Source organism: Mobula birostris, chromosome 10, assembly GCF_030028105.1.
Source record: "Mobula birostris isolate sMobBir1 chromosome 10, sMobBir1.hap1, whole genome shotgun sequence".
Classification (NCBI taxonomy): Eukaryota; Metazoa; Chordata; class Chondrichthyes; order Myliobatiformes; family Myliobatidae; genus Mobula; species Mobula birostris.
The window spans coordinates 33,643,681-33,665,526 of record NC_092379.1 but is presented as its reverse complement, the minus strand read 5'-3'; the positions used below and the strand labels follow the sequence as shown (position 1 = coordinate 33,665,526).

The 21,846-nt window shown below is 44.2% G+C and overlaps 1 protein-coding gene across 4 annotated transcripts in view; it reads right to left on the bottom strand.

Moving 5' to 3' along the window:
• Positions 1 to 398: 398 nt before the first annotated feature.
• LOC140203946 (TNF receptor-associated factor 3-like) overlaps positions 399 to 21,846 on the bottom strand; it is an 83,718-nt gene continuing 62,270 nt past the window's right edge. For 2 of the 4 annotated variants that reach the window (XM_072270138.1, XM_072270140.1), the window contains 4 exons: positions 20,838 to 20,930; positions 9,135 to 9,275; positions 7,950 to 8,142; positions 399 to 2,243 (listed from right to left, as the gene is read on the bottom strand). In XM_072270138.1, coding sequence (XP_072126239.1) covers positions 1,666 to 2,243; positions 7,950 to 8,142; positions 9,135 to 9,275; positions 20,838 to 20,930 — 1,005 coding nt within the window. In that variant the 3' untranslated portion in view covers positions 399 to 1,665. The remainder of the gene's footprint in view (positions 2,244 to 7,949; positions 8,143 to 9,134; positions 9,276 to 20,837; positions 20,931 to 21,846) is intronic. The other 2 variants (XM_072270136.1, XM_072270137.1) reach the window with 1 other exon arrangement.

Genomic DNA, 21,846 nt, shown 5'->3' with positions numbered 1-21,846 from the left:
ATTTTGTGTATGTTGTTTGGAATTCCAGCATCTGCAGGATTCCTCATGTTTATAGGCTACTTCAGTACTGCGCAGAAGTCTTTGACACATCAGCTACACGTGCCCGACACTTGTGCACAGTGCTATATTTCCACTGGATTAAATACAAGAGAATTTGTAAATATTTAATGGAGTCCTGACAAACACCTAATTATGCAAAAATGAGGTCAGTTTGCTTAGAAAATTAAGGCCAAGAAACTCGGCCACGTCATGGTGTTAATTTTCAACATGACGTGGCTGAAATTCAGTTGAATCATGAAGTGTTTCCATTTGCTTTGCTGTCCTCTGGTCAAAGACACCTGGTGTGACTCAGCTATGTGCTATGGATATTACTTAAGCGTCGGTGAGGTGGTGCTGTTTCCATGGAAACACTCCTTTTGCAGCACTGCAGGGAAAATTAGACTGGGTTGTTCAGCAAAGCCCCTGCATCCTCTCTTCTCCCCCCTCCCACCGGACAGAAGATACAAAAGCCTGAAAACACGTACCACCAGGATCAAAGACAGCTTGTATCCTGCTGTTGTTAGTCTCTTGAAAAGATCTGTTGTGCAATACGACGGGCTCTTGACCTCACTGTCTGGCTCAACATGGCTTTGCTTCTTACCGTCTTCCTGTGCTGCACTTTCTTTGTAAGTAACATCTCCTGTACCTAATAAAGTGGCCACTGAGCATATGTTTGTGGTCTTCTGCTGCAGTAGGTCATTCACCTCAAGGTTCGACATGTTGTGCATTCAGTTCTACTCTTCTGCACACCACTGTTGTAACATGTTATCTGGGTCACTGTCACCTTCCTGTCAGCTTAAGCTCCTCTGACTCCTCTCATTAACAAAGTATTTTTGCCCACAGAACTGCCACTCACTGGATGTTTTTTTTTGTAGTTCACACCATTCTCTGTAAACTCTAGACACTGTTGTGTGTAAAGATCTCAGGTGATCAGCAGTTTCTGAGATACTCAAACTGCCCAATCTGGCACCAACGGTCAAAGTCACTTAGGTCACATTTCTTCCCCATTCTGATGTTTGGTCTGAACAACAATTGAACCTCTTGACCATGTCTGCATGCTTCCATGCATTGAGTTGTTGCCACATGATTGGCCGATTAGGTGTTTGCATTAACGAGCAGGTGTACAGGTATCACTGATAAAGTGGCTGCGGAGTGTGTGTGCTATGTTTTGGTAATCAAGGTCAAGTCAAGGTTTTAGGCAGTTAGGGGGGCCATCCATTGCACACCCCCACCCGTTCCTCAAGCCTGCTCTTCCAACCCTCTTGGGATCTTGCTGTACCAATAGACATGAAAATGAAATGCATCCTGCACTCTTGCAATAACAATTAAAGATTTAATTATTCTTTCCATAAAAATATATCTGAAACAAAGATGTACTTTCCTTTAAACATGGGAGAGAAATAACAGTGAATAATAATACATTATCATATCAGAGGCTAATAATACTATATCATATAAAATACTTTGATAACAGTTAACAAAGCTAGCAGAGTTTTATAATTTACTGTCTGGCCCCAGATCTCAGTCTCAAAAGGACGGTGTCAAGCACACTTCTGAACACTTTCAAAACAATGAGCTCTTGACCATGGGACTATTGCACGATTCCGGTGGACTTAGTAAGAGGTTTCAAAGCTCAGAGGGGTCTGATACATCCACGGTTATCTTGATGAAAATGGTGTCATCTTTGATATACTGCCGGTTTTTGTTTTCCAGAACCGTCTGGGCGACAAACAGAGGGCAACCCGACGCCACGTTCATCTCCCCCTGGGGCCGTCCAAAGCTGCTGCTGTTGGGGTCGGGCTTGAATGTGTCCGACACGTGGCCCTTGCCTAGTCCTTGGTCAAGCAGGGTGAGGGTCACCTTCTGCCTGAAGGGCCAGGGCAGCAGGGAGTCATACTCTCCGCGCATCACCACAAAGAAGACCGACAGGTGCGTGCCCTTACCCATTCCGTCCCCATTGAGGTACACACGGGCGCACATCTTGTATCCGAACGAGCTGGTGTAGAATGGTTGGCTGTAGAGCGAGAGTGTCTTCCCAGAGATGGCCTCCCGCTTCCTCCGTTCATAATCCTGAATCTTCCATATCAGCCTTCCATTGTAGCTCGCTGTCTCCAGCATCTGGAAACGCAGGTCGATGTCTGCCAGACGGACCTCGTGGATGCCGAGCATTTCATCATGCTGTGTCACCTGATGCTCGATCGAGACTACAGGAGAAACGGAGCAAGAACGTGAGAAAGAAGAGGGGGGAAAGAAGAGGTTCTGCAGATGCAAGAAATCCAGAGCAACGCACACACAAAATGCTGGAGGAGCACAGCAGGTCAGGTAGCATCAATGGAGAGGAATAAACAGTCGACCTTCTGGGCTGAAACCCTTCACTGGGATCAGGAGCTGACTGTCTGGCCCAACGAGCCTGCTCGGCTGTTCAATAAGATCATGAGTGATGTTGCCATGGACTCAGCTATACCCACCTATCTTCTCCCATTAACCCTTAATTCTCCTGCTAGGCAAAAATCTATCTAACTGTGTCTCAAATTTATGTAATGAGGTAGTGTCTACTGAGGAATTTGGTTTATTTGTCACAGGAAGTTCACAGCTCCTTGTCAGTGGCTACACAGGTCAATAAGGTGGTTAAAAAGGCTAATGGCATGCTTGTTTTTATTAGTTGAGGCATCGAGTCAAGACGTTATGTTGCAACTTTATAAAACTCTAGTTAGGCCACATCTGGATTATTGCACACAGTTCTGGTCACCCCACTGTAGGAAGGGCATTGAGATTTTGGAGAGGCTGCAGAAGAGGTTGACCAGGTTGCTGCCTGGTTTCGAGGACATGTGCCATCATAAGAGGTTGGGTAAACTGGGCTGTTTTCTTTGGAGAGCCGGAGGCTGAGGGGAGATCTGATAGAGGTTTATAACAGTATTAGGGGCATAGATAGAATAGACAGAGAGTATCTGTTTTCCCGGGTAGAAATGTCTAATATCAGAGGGCAGGCATTGAAGGTGAGAGGGGGATAGGTTCAAGGGGGATGTGAGAGGTAACTTTTTTACTGAAAGAGCGATAAGTGCCTGGAATGTGCTGCCTGGTATGGTGGTAGAGGCAAATACATTAAAGGCTTTTAGGAGATGTTTATATAGGTGTAGAATATGAGGAAGATGGAGGGATATGGACATTGTGTAGGTTGGTGGGATTAGGTTTTTTGGGGTTTTGATTTACTTTTTAGCTGGCTCTGCACGAACCACCCTGTGGGCCGAAGGGCTTTTTCCTCTATTCCATGTTTTAAGTTCTACGAGGGGTGATTTCCAGCAGCCAGTTAAACCAAGCATCTTCCCACATCCATTCAGGATTCCTCAATCTATTGCAACACTCCCACTACATTCCATAAGGAGTTTGTATATTCTTGTGTCAGTGTGGGTTTCCTCCCACGTTACAAAGATGTACGGATTAGGGTCAGAGCGTTGTGGGCCCGTCTGGTGGCGGAAACATGGCAACACCTGTAGGCTGCCCTCAGACTGCGCTGGTCGTCACCACAAGGTGATGAATTTCACTGTCTGATGTTTAAATGTACATCTGATAAGTAAAGCTAATGCCTTTAAAAATGTTTGAGAGACAGCCTTTGAATGGGCCTTGGAATGGCCAAGATTAACAAAGGATTTCTGACAAGGAGCTAGCATGAAACACTATAGTCAGTGGCAGAGCACAAAGATCGGACATAATGTGACAGCTCTATAAAGCCCCGGTCAATAGAACATGAAACATTTCTTTATTTTCCTGTAAATGCCTGCAAGAAAATGAACCTCAACATAGTATATTGTGGCATATACAGTACGTACTTTGATAATAAATTTACTTTGACCTTCAAAGGTTAGCATGGATGTGGCTTGCCAAATGGCCTCCTAAAACTGTAAGAAATAGAATAGTACAGCACAGTACAGGCCCTTTGGCCCACATTGTTGTGCCGACCCTTAAACCCTGCCTCCCATATAACCCCCCACCTTAAGTTCCTCTATATACCTGTCTAGTAGTCTCTCAAATTTCACTAGTGCATCCGCCTCCACCACTGACTCGGGCAGTGCATTCCACGCACCAACCACTCTCTGAGTAAAAAGCCTTCCTGTAATATTCCCTTGAACTTCCCACCCCTTACCTTAAAGCCATGTCCTCTTGTATTGAGCAGTGGTGCCCTGGGGAAGAGCCACTGGCTATCCACTCTATCTATTCCTCTTATTATCTTGTACACCTCTATCATGTCTCCTCTCATCCTCCTTCTCTCCAAAGAGTAAAGCCCTAACTCCCTTAATCTCTGATCATAATGCATACTCTCTAAACCAGGCAGCATTCTGGTAAATTTCCTCTGTACCCTTTCCAATGCTTCCACATCCTTCCTATAGTGAGGTGACCAGAACTGGACACAGTACTCCAAGTGTGGCCTAACCAGAGTTTTATAGAGCTGCATCATTACCTCACGACTTTTAAACTCTGTCCCTCGACTTATGAAAGCTAATACCCCATAAGCTTTCTTAACTACCCTATCTACCTGTGAGGCAACTTTCAGGAATCTGTGGACACGTACCCCCAGATCCCTCTGCTCCTCCACACTACCAAGTATCCTGCCATTTACTTTGTACTCTGCCTTGGAATTTGTCCTTCCAAAGTGTACCACCTCACACTTCTTCTCGTTGAACTCCATCTGCCACTTCTCAGCCTACTTCTGCAACCTATCAATGTCTCTCTGCAATCTTCGACGATCTTCTACGCTATCTACACCACCAACCTTTGTGTCGTCTGCAAACTTGCCAACCCACCCTTCTACCCCCACATCCAGGTCTTTAATAAAAATCACGAAAAGTAGAGGTCTCAGAACCGATCCTTGTGGGACACCACTAGTTACAACCCTCCAACCAAATGTACTCCCTCCACCATGACCCTCTGCCTTCTGCAGGCAAGCCAATTCTGAATCCACCTGGCCAAACTTCCCTGGATCCCATGCCTTCTGACTTTCTGAATAAGCCTACCATGTGGAACCTTGTCAAATGCCTTACTAAAATCCATATAGATCACATCCACTGCACTACCCTCATCTATATGCCTGGTCACCTCCTCAAAGAACTCTATCAGGCTTGTTAGATGCGATCTGCCCTTCACAAAGCCATGCTGACTGTCTCTGATCAGACCATGATTCTTTAAATGCCCATAGATCCTATCTCTAAGAATCTTTTCCAACAGTTTTCCCACCACAGACATAAGGCTCACTGGTCTATAATTACCTGGACTATCCCTACTGCCTTTTTTGAATAAGGGGACAACATTCGCCTCCCTCCAATCCTCCGGTACCATTCCTGAAGAAAATGAGGACATAAAGATCCTAGCCAGAGGCTCAGCAATCTCTTCCCTCGCCTCGTGGAGCAGCCTGGGGAATATTCTGTCAGGCCCCGGGGACTTATCCGTCCTAATGTATTTTAACAACTCCAACACCTCCTCTCCCTTAATATCAACATTCTCCAGAATATCAACCTCACTCATATTGTCCTCACCGTCATCAAGTTCCCTCTCATTGGTGAATACCGAAGAGAAGTATTCATTGAGGACCTCGCTCACTTCCACAGCCTCCAGGCACATCTTCCCACCTTTATCTCTAATCGGTCCTACCTTCACTCCTGTCATCCTTTTTTTCTTCACATAATTGAAGAATGCCTTGGGGTTTTCCTTTACCCTACTCGCCAAGGCCTTCTCATGTCCCCTTCTTGCTCTTCTCAGCCCCTTCTTAAGCTCCTTTCTTGCTTCCCTATATTCCTCAATAGACCCATCTGATCCTTGCTTCCTAAACCTCATGTATGCTGCCTTCTTCCACCTGACTAGATTTTCCACCTCACTTGTCACCCATGGTTCCTTCACCCTACCATCCTTTATCTTCCTCACCGGGACAAATTTATCCCCAACATCCTGCAAGAGGTCTCTAAACATCGACCACATGTCCATAGTACACTTCCCTGCAAAAACATCATCCCAATTCACACCCGCAAGTTCTAGCCTTATAGCTTCATAATTTGCCCTTCCCCAATTAAAAATTTTCCTGTCCTCTCTGATTCTATCCTTTTCCATGATAATGCTGAAGGCCAGGGAGCGGTGGTCACTGTCCCCCAGACGCTCAGCCACTGAGAGATCTGTGACCTGACCCATATAACCATATAACTATATAACAATTACAGCACGGAAACAGGCCATCTCGGCCCTTCTAGTCCGTGCCAAACTCTTACTCTCACCTAGTCCCACCGACCTGTACTCAGCCCATTCCATTACCTAATACTAGATCTAGTATGGCATACCTCATAGTCAGCCTGTCAACATACAGTGACAGGAATCCGTCCTGGACACACTTAACAAACTCTGCCCCATCCAAACCCTTGGAACTAATCAGGTGCCAATCAATATTAGGGAAGTTAAAGTGACCTATGATAGCAACCCTGTTATTTTTGCACCTTTCCAAAATCTTTCTCCCAATCTGCTCCTTGGTATCTCTGCTGCTACCAGGGGGCCTATGGAATACTCCCAATAGAGTAACTGCTCCCTTCCTGTTCCTGACTTTCACCCATACTGACTCAAAAGAGGATCCTGCTACATTACCCACCCTTTCTGTAGCTGTAATAGTATCCCTGACTAGTAATGCCACCCCTCCTCCCCTTTTCCCCCCTCGCTATCCCTTCTAAAGCACTGAAATCCAGGAATATTGAGAATCCATTCCTGCCCTGGTGCCAGCCAAGTCTCTGTAATGGCCACTAGAACATAATTCCATGTATGTATCCAAGCTCTCAGTTCATCACCCTTGTTCCTGATGCTTCTTGCATTGAAATGTTCCATTGGTGGTGCAGGTGATCCCTCACCACAAGGCATTCTGGGAGAAAGCAACTGGGAAGATGTTCAGAGTAGCACAGTGATGCTGAGCGTGGAGCCACCATCTCACAACAACAGAGATTGTATATCGCAGTGTATCACCCCAGCCGACTCACAGGTGAAGTGTTGCCTCACCTGGACACTTCACCTGTGAGTCGGCTGAGGTGATATACTGTGTCCGGTGCTCCTGATGCAGCCATCTATATATTGGCTAGACCCGACGCAGGCTGGGAGACTGTTTCACTGAACCCCTACGCTCTGTCCGCCAGAGAAAGCAGGATCTCCTAGTGGCCACACATTTTAATTCCACATCCCATTCCCATTCTGATATGTGTATCCATGGCCTCCTCTACTGTCAAGATGAAGCCACACTCAGGTTGGAGGAACAACACCTTATATTCCGTCTCGGTATCCTCCAACTTCATGACATGGACTTTGATTTCTGTAACTTCCGTTAATGCCCCACCTCCCCTTCGTACCCCATCCGTTATTTATTTATTATTATATATATTTTTTTCTCTCTCTCTCTCTGTTTTTCTCCCTATGTCCCTCTTACTATACCCCTTGCCCATCTTTTGGGATTCCCCCCTCCCCCTTTCTTTCTCCCTGGACCTCCTGTCCCATGATCCTCTCATCTCCCTTTTGCCAATCACCTGTCCATCTCCTGGCTCCATCCCTTCCCCCCTCCTATCTTTTCCTATCATTTTGGATCTCCCCCTCTCCCTTTCTATCTCTTACTATCTCTTCTTTCAGTTAGCCCTGACGAAGGGTCTCAGCCCGAAACGTCGATTGTACCTCTTCCTAGAGATGCTGCCTGGCCTGCTGCGTTCACCAGCAACTTTGACGTGTGTTGCTTGAATTTCCAGCACCTGCAGATTTCCTCGTGTTTGCGTTTTTAAACCTTGAAGTAGATGGCTACATCAGCAGAACACCACACCGGGTTCCGCTCCTGTACCGAATAAAGTGGTCACCAAGAGTAAATAAATAAAAATAAAGTTGTGCAAAATTAGTGAGGTACAACTCACCTGGAATGCTGCTGCCCCTGTACAGGCACAGTGCGCTCTGATTGTTTTCTACACTTGAAACTCTGCTGCTCAGGTTCTCTGTTTTATATTTTATCCACAGAATGTCCTGTTTTAAAACGTCTTCCAGCTTGTGCCTCTCCAGCAGATCACTCTCAACTTTATGCAGCTTCTCAGCATGTGCAGCCAATATCTTCTGCAAGGGAACAATAGATTTTGCCCTATTTTAAGTTGCCATAGTGCTGCTTGTGTTCACCAGACAGTAATGGTGATTCTGATTGGCTATGACCACTACATTGGCCAATCCGGCTGTGTGGAAAGCTGTCCTGTGATTACTTGAGCTCCAATCATGTACCCTTCTTGTGATTCTCTGTCTACCACAAAAGGAAGTGTCTCCCAGTACTCATTTCAATTCGTCTTTGCATTATAATGTCTGTCCATGCCATCCTCTACTCCAATGATGAGGCCAAATTCAAGTTAGAAGAGCAACATCCGATATTTCATCTAGGTAGCCTCCAACCTGATGGCATAAGCATTGATTTCTTCAAGTTCTAATGATTTCTCCCCTTTTCCTCCTCCTCTCTTTGTCTGTTCCCTATTCCAGTTCCCCTTCACCTCTCTGCATCTCCTCACCTGGAAAGGACAGTGGACCATGGAAGGAGGGGAAGGTGCAGGTGAACCAAATGGAGGTGATGGACAGGTGAGGAGAACTGAAGAGGAGAGAGAGTAACCAGAATGGGAAATAGAAAAAGAGAGAAAGAGGGATGAGGAAAGATTACCAAAACATGGAGAAATTGATATTTATGCCATCAATTTTGAATCTAACCAGAGAGAATATGAGGTGTTGCTCCTCTGGCCTGAGTTTGGCCTCATCATGGTAGTATAGAAGAGCCATGAACAGACATATCAGAATGGGAATAGCAAGTCAAATTTAAATGGTTGGCCTCCATTTGGTTCAGTTTCCAGAGTACCGACCTGTGATTGGGTCAATTTGCAATTAGTAATTGGCCTGTCCCTGTGATTGGTTGAATTTCCAGAAGTTGTTCAGTAAAGCTCATAGTTGCTCAGGATTTCCATATAATTCCAATAAAATGACTTTATTATATAGTCAATCTGGAGTTCATTGAATATGCTCTTTAGAATTGACCTTTGATTGACTGAATTAAATCCTGTTGCTACAGAACTGACCTTTAACGAGTTCATTTCAACATCACTTTTATTAGCCAATTGGCTTTTCGAAGCTAATTCCTTCTCCATTTCCTGAATCTTGCCGGACAGCCTGTCTAAGACCGTTTGCTTTTTTGTTATCTCACTTTCAAGATCGGAGACCTGGAGGGATAAAACAAGGCAATTGTTAAAGATTTTGAATCTTCAGATAATTCTCAGTGTATAAGTCCATGAGGGGGTATAGATACAGTGAATGCATTCATCTTTCTTTAAGGGCTGGGAAATCAAGACCAAGAAAACATAGGTTTAAGGTGAGAGTGGAGAGATTTAGTAGGAACTGCAGAGGCAAGTACAGAAGTTAACAAATCTCATGACGCATGCCGGTGGTAATAAACTTGATTCTGATTCTGATTTCTTGTTGCACAAGGGTTCACACCACCAGTGTTCAATTCAAGGGCCCAACATATTGATGCTATTACGGCAGCCCTCACCTACATCTCCTCCTCTTCCCAGACATCCACACTCATCCCATCTTCCTGCCACCTTAACTGGGTTAGAGTTCCTCTTGTCCTCACCTAGCACCCCATGAGCCTCTGCATCCAGCACATCACTCTCCACAACTTCCACCATCTCGAAAGGGATTCTACCATCAAACACATCTTTACTTCCCTCCACCACTCTCCACTTTCCATGGGGATCACTCACTCCATGATTTCTTTGTCCATCTGCCCCTACCAACTAATTTCCCTCCTGGCACATATACCTGCAAACAACAGAAATGCTACACCTGCCCATTTACCTCCTCCCTCACCTTGTTCAGGGCCCCAAACAATCCTTCCAGGTGAGGCAACCTGTAGCAATGAATTCCACAGATTCACCACTCTCTAGCTAAAGAAGTTCCTCTCACCTCCATTCTAAATGAGCATCTCTCTATTCTGTGGTTGTACCCTCTGGTTCTGGACTCCACCACTATAAGAAATATCCTCTCCACATGCACCCTAACCAGGTCTCTTTACATCTGGTGGGTTTCGATAAGATCACCCCCCCCCCCCACCATTCTTCTAAATTCTAGTGAGTAGAGCCCCAGAGCCATCAAACACTCTTCATATGACAAGCCTTTCAATCCCAGAATCATTTTTGTGAAGCTCCTTTGAACCCTCTCCAATGTCAGCACATCCTTTCTTAGATAAGGGGCCCAAAACTGTGCACAATACTCCAAGTGAGACCACACCAGTACTTTATAAACCCTCAACATTATATACCTGCTTTTACATTCTAATTCTCTAGAAACATTGCATTTGCCTTCTTCGCCACCAACTCCACCTGCAAGTTAATCTTTAGGGAATTCTGCATGAGGACTCCCAAGTCTCTTTGCACTGGATTTTTGAATTTTCTTTCCTTTTAGAAAATAATCTAAGCTTTTATTCCTTCTGCCAAAGTGCATGACCACACACCTCCCGACACAGTAATCCTTTGTTACTTCTTTGCCCATTCTCCTAATCTGTCCAAATCCTTCTACAGTCTCCCTGCTTCCTCAACACTACATGCCCTCCACCTATCTTTGTATCATCCGCAAACCTGGCCACACAGCCATCAATTCCATCATCCAAATCTTTGACATACAACATAAAAAGAAGCACTGAACCCTGTGGCACACCACTAGTCACTGGAAGCCAACCAGAAAACACCCCCTTTATTCCCACTCTTTGCCTTCTGCCAATCAGCCACTGCTCTGTCTATGCTAGAATCTTTATTGTAATACAGTTGGCTCTTATCTTGCTAAATATCCTCATGTGTAGCACCTTGCCAAAGGCTTTCTGAAAATCCATATATACAACATCCACCAGTTCACCTTTGTCTAGCCTACTTGTTATTTCCTGAAAGAATTTCAACAGATTTGCCTGGCAAGATTTTCACTTAAGGAAACCATGCTGACTTTGGCCTATTACGCCATGTGCCACTAAGTACCCGAAACCTAATCCTTAACAATCGACTCCAACATCTCCCAACCATTGAGGTCAGGCTAACTGGCCTATAATTTCCTTTATTCTGCCTCTTTCCCTTCTTGATGAGCGGAGTGACATTTGTAATTTTTCAGTCTTCAGAATTTATTGATTCTTGAAAGAGTGTTATTAATGCTTCCACAACGTCTTTTGCTACCTCTATCAGAACCATGAAATGTAGTCAATCTGGTCCTTCTTCTTTGAGCTGTATCTATCCAGTGTCTCCTGAATTGCTACCAGAAACTCCAGCCATTTCTGCACTGCTGTTATTCCTGATGGTATGATCTCGTAATGAACTTTGGCTAGCTTCTTTTTTCATGCCTCTGTAATCCCCCTTTATTCCACTCTAGAGTCATAGAAAAGTACAGCACAGAAAGAGGCCTTTTGGTCCATCTAAGCCAAGCCAAACCACTTAAACTGCTTACTCCCATTGACCTGTACTGGGAACATAGCCCTACTTACCCCATCTATCCATGTACCCATCCAAACCATTCACCTTTCACTTTTAACCCTAACCTGTAGCAGTCCCACCCCCACACAGTGGAAAAAGCCTAATAGCATTTACCCTATCTATACCCAATTTTGAATACCTCTATCAAAATTGTTGATAGATTGTTGATAAATCATCAAAAAATATCAAAATTGTTGATAAATTATCAAAAATACCTCAACTTTTAATACTTCTCAATCTTCTACATTCCAAGGAATAAAGTCCTGACCTATTTAGTCTTTTCTTACAGCTCAGGGCCCCCAGACTGGCAACATCTTTGTAAATTTTCTCTGTACTCTTTCAAACTAATTTACATCTTTCCTAGTCATAGACATAGTCATACCTTATTGATCCCGGGGGAAATTGGTTTTCGTTAAAGTTGCACCATAAATAATAAATAGTAATAAAACCATAAATAGTTAAATAGCAATATGTAAATTATGCCAGGAAATAAGTCCAGGACCAGCCTATTGGCTCAGGGTGTCTGACCCTCCAAGGGAGGAGTTGTAAAATTTGATGGCCACAGGCAGGAATGACTTCCTATGATGCTCTGTGTTGCATCTCGGTGGAATGAGTCTCTGGCTGAATGTACTCCTGTGCCCACCCAGTACATTATGTAGTGGATGGGAGACATTGTCCAAGATGGCATGCAACTTAGACAGCATCCTCCTTTCAGACACCACTGTGAGAGAGTCCAGTTCTGTCCCCACAACATCACTGGCCTTACGAATGAGTAGGTAGGTAGGTGACCAAAACTGCACACAGTACTCCATATTAGACCTCGTTAATGTCTTATACAACTTCAACATAAAATCCCTTCCCCTGTACTCAGTTCTTTGATATGTGAAGGCCAGTGTGACAAAAGCTTTCTTTACGATCCTATCCACCTGTGGCATAATTCAATGAATTATGGGCCTGTATTCCCAGATCCCTTTGTTCTACTGCACTCCTCAGTGCCCTACTGTTCACTGTGTAAGACCTACCCTGCTTGGTACTGAAGAGCAACATGTCACACTTGTCTGTATTAAATTCCATCTGCCATTTTTCAGCTCTCTTTCCAACCTGGTCCAGATCTGGCTGCAATCCATGATAGCCTTTCTCATTGTCCACTACATCCCCAAACCTGGTGTCCTCCATAAATTTTCTGATCCAGTTAACCACATTATAATCCAAATCATTGATATAGATGACAAAAAACAACAGACCCTGCTCTGATCTCCGTGGATCTTCACTAGTCACAGGCCTTTATTCAGAGAGGTAACCATCGCCTACCACTCTCTGGCTTCTCCCACAAAGCCAATGTCTAATCCAATTTAACCTCATCTTAAATGCCGAGTGACTGAACTCTCCCGACTAACCTCCCATTAGGTCCTTATCAAATATTTTGCTAAAGTCCATGTAGAGAACACCCACTGCCTTGCCTTCATCCAAATTCTTAGTAACTTCCTCAAAACTGTCAATCAGATTGGTTAGACATGACCAACCATACAGAAAGCCATGCTGACTATTGTCAATCAGTCCATGTCTATCCAAATCCTTATATATCCAGTTCCTTAGAATATCTTCCAATAACTTTCCCTACTACTCATATCAGGCTCACTGGCCTATAATTTCCTGGTTTATTTTTAGCTCCTTTCTTAAATAGTGGAACAACATTGGCTGTCCACCAGTCCCCTGGTACCTCCTGTTGCTAAAGATGATTTAAATACCTCTGTTAGGGCCCTGGTAATTACTGTACTTGCCTCCCATAGAGTCTGAGGGAACACCTTGTCAGGCACTGAGGATCTATCCACCCTAATTTGCCTCAGGTCAGCAAATATCTCCTCCTCTGTAATCTGTACAAGGTCCATGAAGTTGATGTCACTTTGCCTCACTTCAATACACTCTGTATCTGTCCCTCGGGGTTAATACAGATGCAAAATATTAATTTAAGATCTCTTCCATCTCTTTTGGCTCTACACATTGTTTACCACTCTGATCTTCCAGTGGACCAATTTTGTTCTTTGCAATCCTTTTGCTCTAATATATTTGTTGAATCCCCTAGGATTCACCTTTGCCTTGTTTGCTACGACAACCTCATACCTCCTTTTAGCTCTCCCGAGTTCTTGCTTAAGTGTTCTCTTTTTTAAGTATTCTCCATTAGTACCTCATTTGTTCCTACTGGCCAATACCTACTATGCACCTCCTTTTTTTTCTTAACCAGAGCCTCAATATCTCCTGAAAATTAAGGTTCCCTAAACCTGTTATCCTTGCCTTTTATTCTGACTGGCACAGACAAGCATTGTACTCTCAAATTTTCAATTTTGAGGCATCATACTTACCAAATACACCTTTTGCCACTAAACAGCCTGTCCCAATCCACACTTGCCAGATCCTTTCTGATACCATCAAAATTGGCTTTTCTCCAATTTAGAATCTCAACCTGTGGACTAGACCTATCTTTTTGTTTAAAACTAATGGCATTGTGGTCATTGGATGCAAAGTGTTCTCCTACACAAACTTCTGTCACCTGCCCTGTCTCATTCACTAATAGTAGATCAAGTATCACACACTCTCTCATTGGGACTTCTATATACTGATTAAGTAAACTTTCTAAACATACTTGACAAGCTCTATCCCATCTAGTCCTTTTACAGTGTGTGAGTCCCAATAATATGTGGAAAGTTATAATCACCTACTACCTTATATTTCTTTCAACAGTCTGCGATTTGTCTACAAATTTGTCCTTCTAAATCCCTCAGACTGTTGGATGATCTGTAAGATAATACCATTAACTTATTTCTCAGTTCCACCATGACACCTCACTAGATGAGTTCTAGTCTGCCCTGTCCAAGCACTGCTGGGACATTTTCCCTGTCTAGTAACACCAGCCCTTCTCCTTTAACCCCTCCCGCTCTTTTGCATCTAAAACAATGGAACCACAGAATACTGAGCTGCCATTCCTGCCACTCCTGCAACCAAGTCTCACCAATGGCTACAATATCATAATTCCAGGTGTCGATCCATACCCTGAGCCAATCCTACGAAACTTGCATTCAAATATACGCAGTTCAGGACATTAGTCACACTTTGTCTGAGGTCTTAACAACATCTGTCTCCACTAATTGTTCAGGCACTTTTGTTCCTGTCCTCCATGGAGCTGTGCTCAATAACATTCGGCTCATAAGGGAGAATGAGAAGGTGATAGATAGGAGCTACAGGGAGGTCATCACGCCTAGGCTGCAGGAGACGGGTAACTGGGTGACTATCCAGAGAAGAAAGGGAAATGCACAGCCAGTGCACAGTACACCTGTGGCCATTCCCCTCAACAGTAAGTACACCACTTTAGATAGTGTTAAGGGGGACAACCCTCGGGGGGATCTACAGTGACCGGGTCCCTGGCACTGTGTCTGGTGCTGGGCTCAGAAGAGAGGTAAAGAGAACTGCAGTGGTGATCGGAGATTCCATAGTCAGACGAACAAAGATGAGATTGTGTGACTGTGATAGAGACACCGGGGTGGTATGTTGCCTCGCAGGTGTCAGGATCAGGAAAGTCTCGGATCGGGCAAATGGCATTCTAAGGGGAGGGTGAGCAGCCAGAAGTTTGGTACATATTGGCACCTATATCATAGGAAGAAAAGGTGAGGAGGTCCTGAAGAGAGATTTTAGGGAGCTGGGTAGAAATCTGTGAAAGAGGACCTCCAGGATAGTAATCCCTGGAAGGTGGACAAAATTGAAAAGGCGAATACAGGACTGAAGGTGTTCTATCTGAATGCGTGCAGTATACTGAATAAGGTAAGAAACCCCTCTTTACCGGGCATCTCTAGAGCTGTGGCTCATTAGCCCCTCACTAAGAGCCACTAGACTCAGCGGTGAGAAAACCACCTTTCTCAAACTCCATACATCTAGGGTCAGTGTTACTTGGGTCCCACCAAAACCTGGAAGTTGAGATGTGTCAGCCACCCGAACCCCGATCTGTGCGAATACTGCAATCACCCGTCGGCAAGAAATAACAGACCGTACACTGCTTACAATTATAAAGGAAGTACATTTACAAACGTTAGCTTTATCGAACGGTTAGTAGGAAAAAGAAAAGGAAAGAAATAAAAAAGGGCCATTAACCCAGTCCAAATATGCACACAAGTTGGAGCTCATCTTGAAGTTGTCCTTATCTTATGCTTTGGACCATGGTCTGCATGAAAGCATGCTCTAGGTTCTGAATTTCACTCAAAATCCACCTCAAATAATTGGGCTCTCCCACCGGAGCATTGGTCCTTCCTCCTTGAAGCCATTCATCTGCACAAAGCACCCTGTGCAACAGGAACAGCTTCCTCAGCCATCTTCCCTCCTGTCTTCTCCCAGCTCCCACCAATAAGTCCTCGACCTACATCAGTGTCCATCACGAAAACCTCTCCCAATTCCACCAGCCTGGCTGGCTGACACAACATTCCTAAATTGAACAACATAGCCTCTTATCTTTAGCTGAAATTCAAACAAGCTAAAAGCAGAACAGTCTGTCCTTACAGAACTGCTAAAGTGAAATATCTACAGCACAGCAGTAAAAGTCTTAACCACAGCATTACACTCTCGCTCCCACCAAAAATAATCATGTCCTCGTGACTTTGAAATTTATCAATCCATCATTAATAACAGTTTTCAAAGGATATCATGATATCAGGACCTTCAATCCATTTGTAAATGTTAGTGGCATGTCTCACTAAAGGGATGGGATAGATGCAACACTCTGTTCATAGTCAGTGTATATGGGGGGGGGGGGGTTTCCTGACTCCTTATCCCATCTTCGGGGATCCTTATCCCTCCTTATCCCATCTTCAGCTCCTCCAACTTCAACCACACCTTGCGACCCTTCCTGTCTACTAGAGGGTGCCTTCTCCTATCACTCGTGTCTTCCAGCTGCTCAGGTCCCTATGCTCCACGACTGAACTTAGCTCCTTTCAGTTTAAGCAGGTGCTGCCAAAAATCTTCAACTTCCATTGGTGTTAACCAATGAGACCTCTCTCAGAAAGGGGTATCCTCAGTTACTCTAATAGTGTGGCAAGTACTCTTGGAGTAATCAACATCAGACTCGTCAGGAGAAAAGGCATCTTCGCATCCCAACATCTTCTCAGTTAATTTTCTTTTCCATTCCTTGAACATTCTAGCAAATTTAGGGCTTCCTGTCACTCTTGCTACTCCTCCAGGACATAGCATGTCAGGTTTAGACAGGGTGTATCACACAGTTCCTCATTTCTGCTCATAATCCTGTTTAGGAGGAACTTGCACCTTCTCAAAAGCAGTTCCGAACACAAGGTGAATGGACAAGGTTTTCAAAGAGTTCTCTCCATCTCTCTCCTTGCATGCTCCCATGAGCCTTCTCACAATGGAAGTATTTGCCCCACAAGAATGGAAGCTCCACCCTTTTCATTATGCTCCTAGAAGACCAACACTGGTGTGACAATAGTCTCAGTTACTGCAACATCTGGTTGAGAGAACTCCAGTTTTAACAAGTAACCATAACTCATAAGTACAAAGAAGAATTGCAAGGGCACCGCGTGGATTCAATGGCAAATACCAGTTTAAAAGGATCCATAAAGCAAGGTAACTTGAGAGCCTGTGTCAAATGTGGCTCAAGCATAAATACCTTCAATCTGCATGGATACATCGTCCCACTAAACCTTCAGGAGGTGTTTTTTACTTTAGTATTTCCCTTGATACGCTGATAGGAACATATCCTCTCCAAAACATCAGCCCATTCCTTTACTGGGTCTCTCCACAGTTTTACCTCTCTTCTTCATTGATTAACCGCTGATTTACTGTCCAAATTTTTCAAGTCCATCACACTCCCGCTTGAAATGGAGTTCAGAAGAATGAGTGGTGACCTCAAGGAAACCTATCCTATGTTGCAAGGCCTCGATAGAACAGATGTGGTGGGGATATTTTCTACAGTGGAAGAGTCTAAGACCAGGACACCTCCTCAAAATAGAGGAGTGTCCTTTTAGAATGGAGATGAGGACGAATTTCTTTAGTGTGGTCAATCTGTGGAATTTGTTGTCACAGGTGGCTGTGGAGGCTAAGTCATTGGGTATATTTAAGGTAGATGTTGACAGATTCTTGATTGGTCAGGGCATGAAGTGATAAAGGGGAGAAGGCAGGAGACTGGGGCTGAGAGGAAAAGTGGATCAGCCATGATGAAATGGCAGAACAATTGCGATGGGCCAAATGGCCTAATTCTGCTCCTATAGCTTATGGTCTTATTGTCTTATATTATGATCACTGTCTCCAAAGGGTTCCTTTACCTTAAGCTCCCTAATCAAATCTGATTCATTGCACAACACCCAATCCAGAATGGTTAATCTGGCTTCGACCACATGCTGTTCTAAAAATCTGTCTCATGGGTATTCTACGAATCCTCTCCGTTGGGACTCAAAATTAGCACCAACCTGATTTTCCTAATCTACCTACATATTGAAATACTTCATGACTATCGTAACATTGCCCTTTGACATGCATTTTCTATCTCCCATTGTGATCTGTCGACCACATCCTGGCTCCTGTTTGGAGGCCTGTATAAAACTCCCATTGGGGTCTTTTTACCATTGCATTTTCTTAACTTTACCCACGAGAATTCTACACCTCTGGATTCTACGTTACCTCTTTCTAACAGAGCCATGCCAGTCCCTCTGCCTACCTGCCTGTCCTTTCGATACAATGTGTATCCTTGGATGTTAAGCTCCCAACTACAATCTTCTTTCAACCACAAGTCAGTGTTGCCTGCAATTTCATACCTGTTAACCTCTAACTGTGCTACAAGATTATCTAACTTATTCCACATACTGGGTGCATTCAAATATAACACCTTCAGTCGTGTATACATTACCCTTTTCAAATTTGATCCCCGTTTACACTGCAACTCAAGCCACTGACTGTAATTTTGCCCGATCATCTGCCTGTCCATCCTGGCTCTGCTTGTATACCAACTGCCCCACTCTCAGCTCTATCAATCAGTTTCCAATCGCCCTGCAAAATTAGTTTAAAGCCTCCACAACAGTTCTAACATATCTGCCCTGTAGGATATCAGTCTTCCTCGGGTCCAGGCATAAGCCATCCTTTTCGTCCAGGTCACACCTTCCCCAGAAGAGATCACAATGATCCAGAGCACTGCAACCCTGCACCCTACACTAGTTCCACAGCTATGCATTCATCTGCCAAATCATCTTATTACCTTCACCGGCATGTGGCACAGACAGCCATCCAGAGATTACGACCCTGGAGGTCCTGCTTTTCAGCCTTCTACCTAGCTCTCTCAATTCTCTCCTCCGGACCTCCTGCCTTTTCCTACGTATGTAATTGGTGCCAATATATACTAAGACTTCTGACTGCTCACCCTCCCCCTTTAGAATGCCATAGACCCAATCCAAAACATCCCTGACCCTGGAACCTGGGAGGCAGCATACCTGTCTACTCCTGTAACAATGAAATCGCCTATCACTGCTGCAGTCTTCTCACACCTTTCCTCTCTGAGCCACAGCGCCAGACTCAGTGCCAGAGACCCGATCACTGTGGCTTTCTGCAATAGGTCATTCCCTCAACAGTATCCAAAACGGTATACTCATTTTTGAGGGGAACGGCCACAGAGGTACTTTTTCCTGGCTACCCATTTCCTTTCCCTCTTCTGACAGTCACCCAGGTACTTGCATCCTGCAATTTAGGGTGACTACCTCTCTGTAGCTCCTATCAATCACCTCTTCAGTTTGCCGTAAGTGCCAAAGTATCATCGAGCTACAGCTCCAGTTCCTTAACTCACCTCTGAGGAGCTGCAGCTCAGTGCATCTGGTGTAGAGGTGGCTATCTGAGAGGCTGGAGGTCTCCCAAAATCCCTCCACCTCACACAAAGAACACAACACAACCTCTGGAGCCATCCTCACTGCTCTGACTATGTACGAACAGACGAGGAATGAAGAATGAAGAAGAAAAAACTTACCAGATACCTACCTCATCCAAGCCTGTTTTTGTTGAAGCCTAATTTGGTCCAAACCTCCCTACTCTAACCCTGGTTCTCTCACACAATGGACATTCTGCTTGTTCCTACCTTATTTTTATTCGTCCCTGCTAATGGATTGTGATTTGACTGAGCTGCCAGGAAATGTCAAAAGCTGGTGAATGGTCTTTTTTAAATCTCCCTCAGGGACCTGTGAGTCACCTCTCTCACTCAAAATTTGATTGGGCTGCTGGAAAATGTGTGTGTGTGTTTGTGTGTGTGTCTCTCTCTCCCTGGGTTTTCAGCTTTGCTGAATCTCTTGTGATATCAATGCAGTTACCAATAAGGCACAACAGTAGCTATATTTCATTAGGAGTTCAAGGAGTTCAAATTTCTTCAAGTGTAGTGTGGAGAGCATTCTAACTGGCCACATCACCATCCGGCGTGGAGGGGCCACTGCGCCAGAAGGGAAAAAGCTGCAGAAAGTTGCAAACTCAGCCAGCTCCATCCTGGACACTTGCCACCCCAGCACCAAAGGAACCTTCAAAATGCGAAGCCTCACAGAAGGCTTCATCCATCATTAGGGGTCCCTATCACCCTGTTCTCATTGTTACCATCAGCAACGAGGCACAGGAGGTTTAAGACACATTCTTACAGCGTCTTCCCCTGAGCTATCAGATTTCTGAATGGACAATAATCCCATCTGCACTACCTTACTATTCTCTTTCTTTTGTTGCTCTTTTTGCATCACTTACTTAATCTAATCTTCTAAAATATATTTCTTACTGTAATTCATAATTTTTTATTATGTATTGTAATGTTCTTCTGTCTCAAAACAACAAATTTCATAACATGTGCCAGTGATATTAAACTTGATTCTGATTCTGATTTTATTCCTCAACTAATCTTTCGCACCTATGGCTTTTCAAATGGAGGTTTGTCTAAGCTAAGGGATACTTCGCCAAAAATATCCATGAATGCACCCTAACTCTGCTTCCCTCTACCCCTCAGTGCTTCTCACCCTTTCACCATCTCTCCCTCCAAACTTCTCATTTTTCCTTCCCCAAGATAAATAAGCTACTTGTACAGAAGAAACTTGTACAGGTTCGGATGAAAATCCCAGAATCTTCCCAACTCCTGGTTGACAGTTTAGCAACTGCCGGGAAGTTTACCAGCTCCAGTGACCTGAAAATCCTGAGTTTTAAGTAGAAAGGCTCCTTCCAGTTCTAAACTGGAGTTACCTCCCTGAGTGTCCCTCAGCCCAGATCCATTACCTTCTCCTCCAGCGTCTTGTTCTTTAACAAAACTAGCATCAAGTGTTGATGAGTAAACTGTATCTCGTGCTCTTTAAGGCGAGGATTTGTTCCCTGTGGAAAGGAAAAAAAACATATTTTAATGTTGAACATTTGATCCCTGTAGAAAGGGAAAAATATATATATATTTTAATGTTAGGTCCGCAAGATTTTCCTGTTTATTTATTTAGAGATACAGTGTGAAACAGGCCCTTCTGGCCCAACGAGTCACACCGCCAACAACCCACCTATTTAACCTTATTTAAAACCACAGGACAACTTTCAATGACCAATTAACCTACTAATCTGTTGTTAGCCTGACTGTGTGCATGCAATGTAATTCTTTTCTCCAGATAAGTAACGTGAATGGGGTTTGAAACGTCAGGGTTTCCTTAGAGCATAGAACAGTACTGTACAGCACAGTACAGGCCCTTTGGCCAACAATGTTGTGCCAACCTTTTAACCCACTCTATGATCTATTTAACCCTTCCCTCCAACATAGCCCTCCATTCATCTATCATCCATGTGCCTACGTAAAAGTTTCTCAAACTCCCCCTATCTATCTGCCACCGTGCACCCACCTCTTCCTGTGTAAAAAAAATGTACCTGTAACACCCCCTCCCTCAATAATTTTCCACCAATCACCTTAAAATTATGCTCCCTGACATTGGCCATTTCTGTCCTCTCTTGAGCTGGAAAAGACACTGTGGAGTTTCAACTGGGTTACAATTTGGGCATGTTCTCACCAGGGCTGAGGAAATACATCATCAAAGAGTTGGATGATATTGATGGAGGGAAATGACCATATCTGTTGCAAATATCTACCAGAGCACATCAGCTGAATCCCATTTTGTCAGAGGGTTGGGATCAGAAGTTCTTGGCTCAGATGTTTAGTCATTGAGTCATGAAGATATAGAGACAAGAGGGGAATCTGGGCACTTCAGCCCACCATGTGCGTGCCAACTAGCTGACACCATTCTCTCCTAATCCT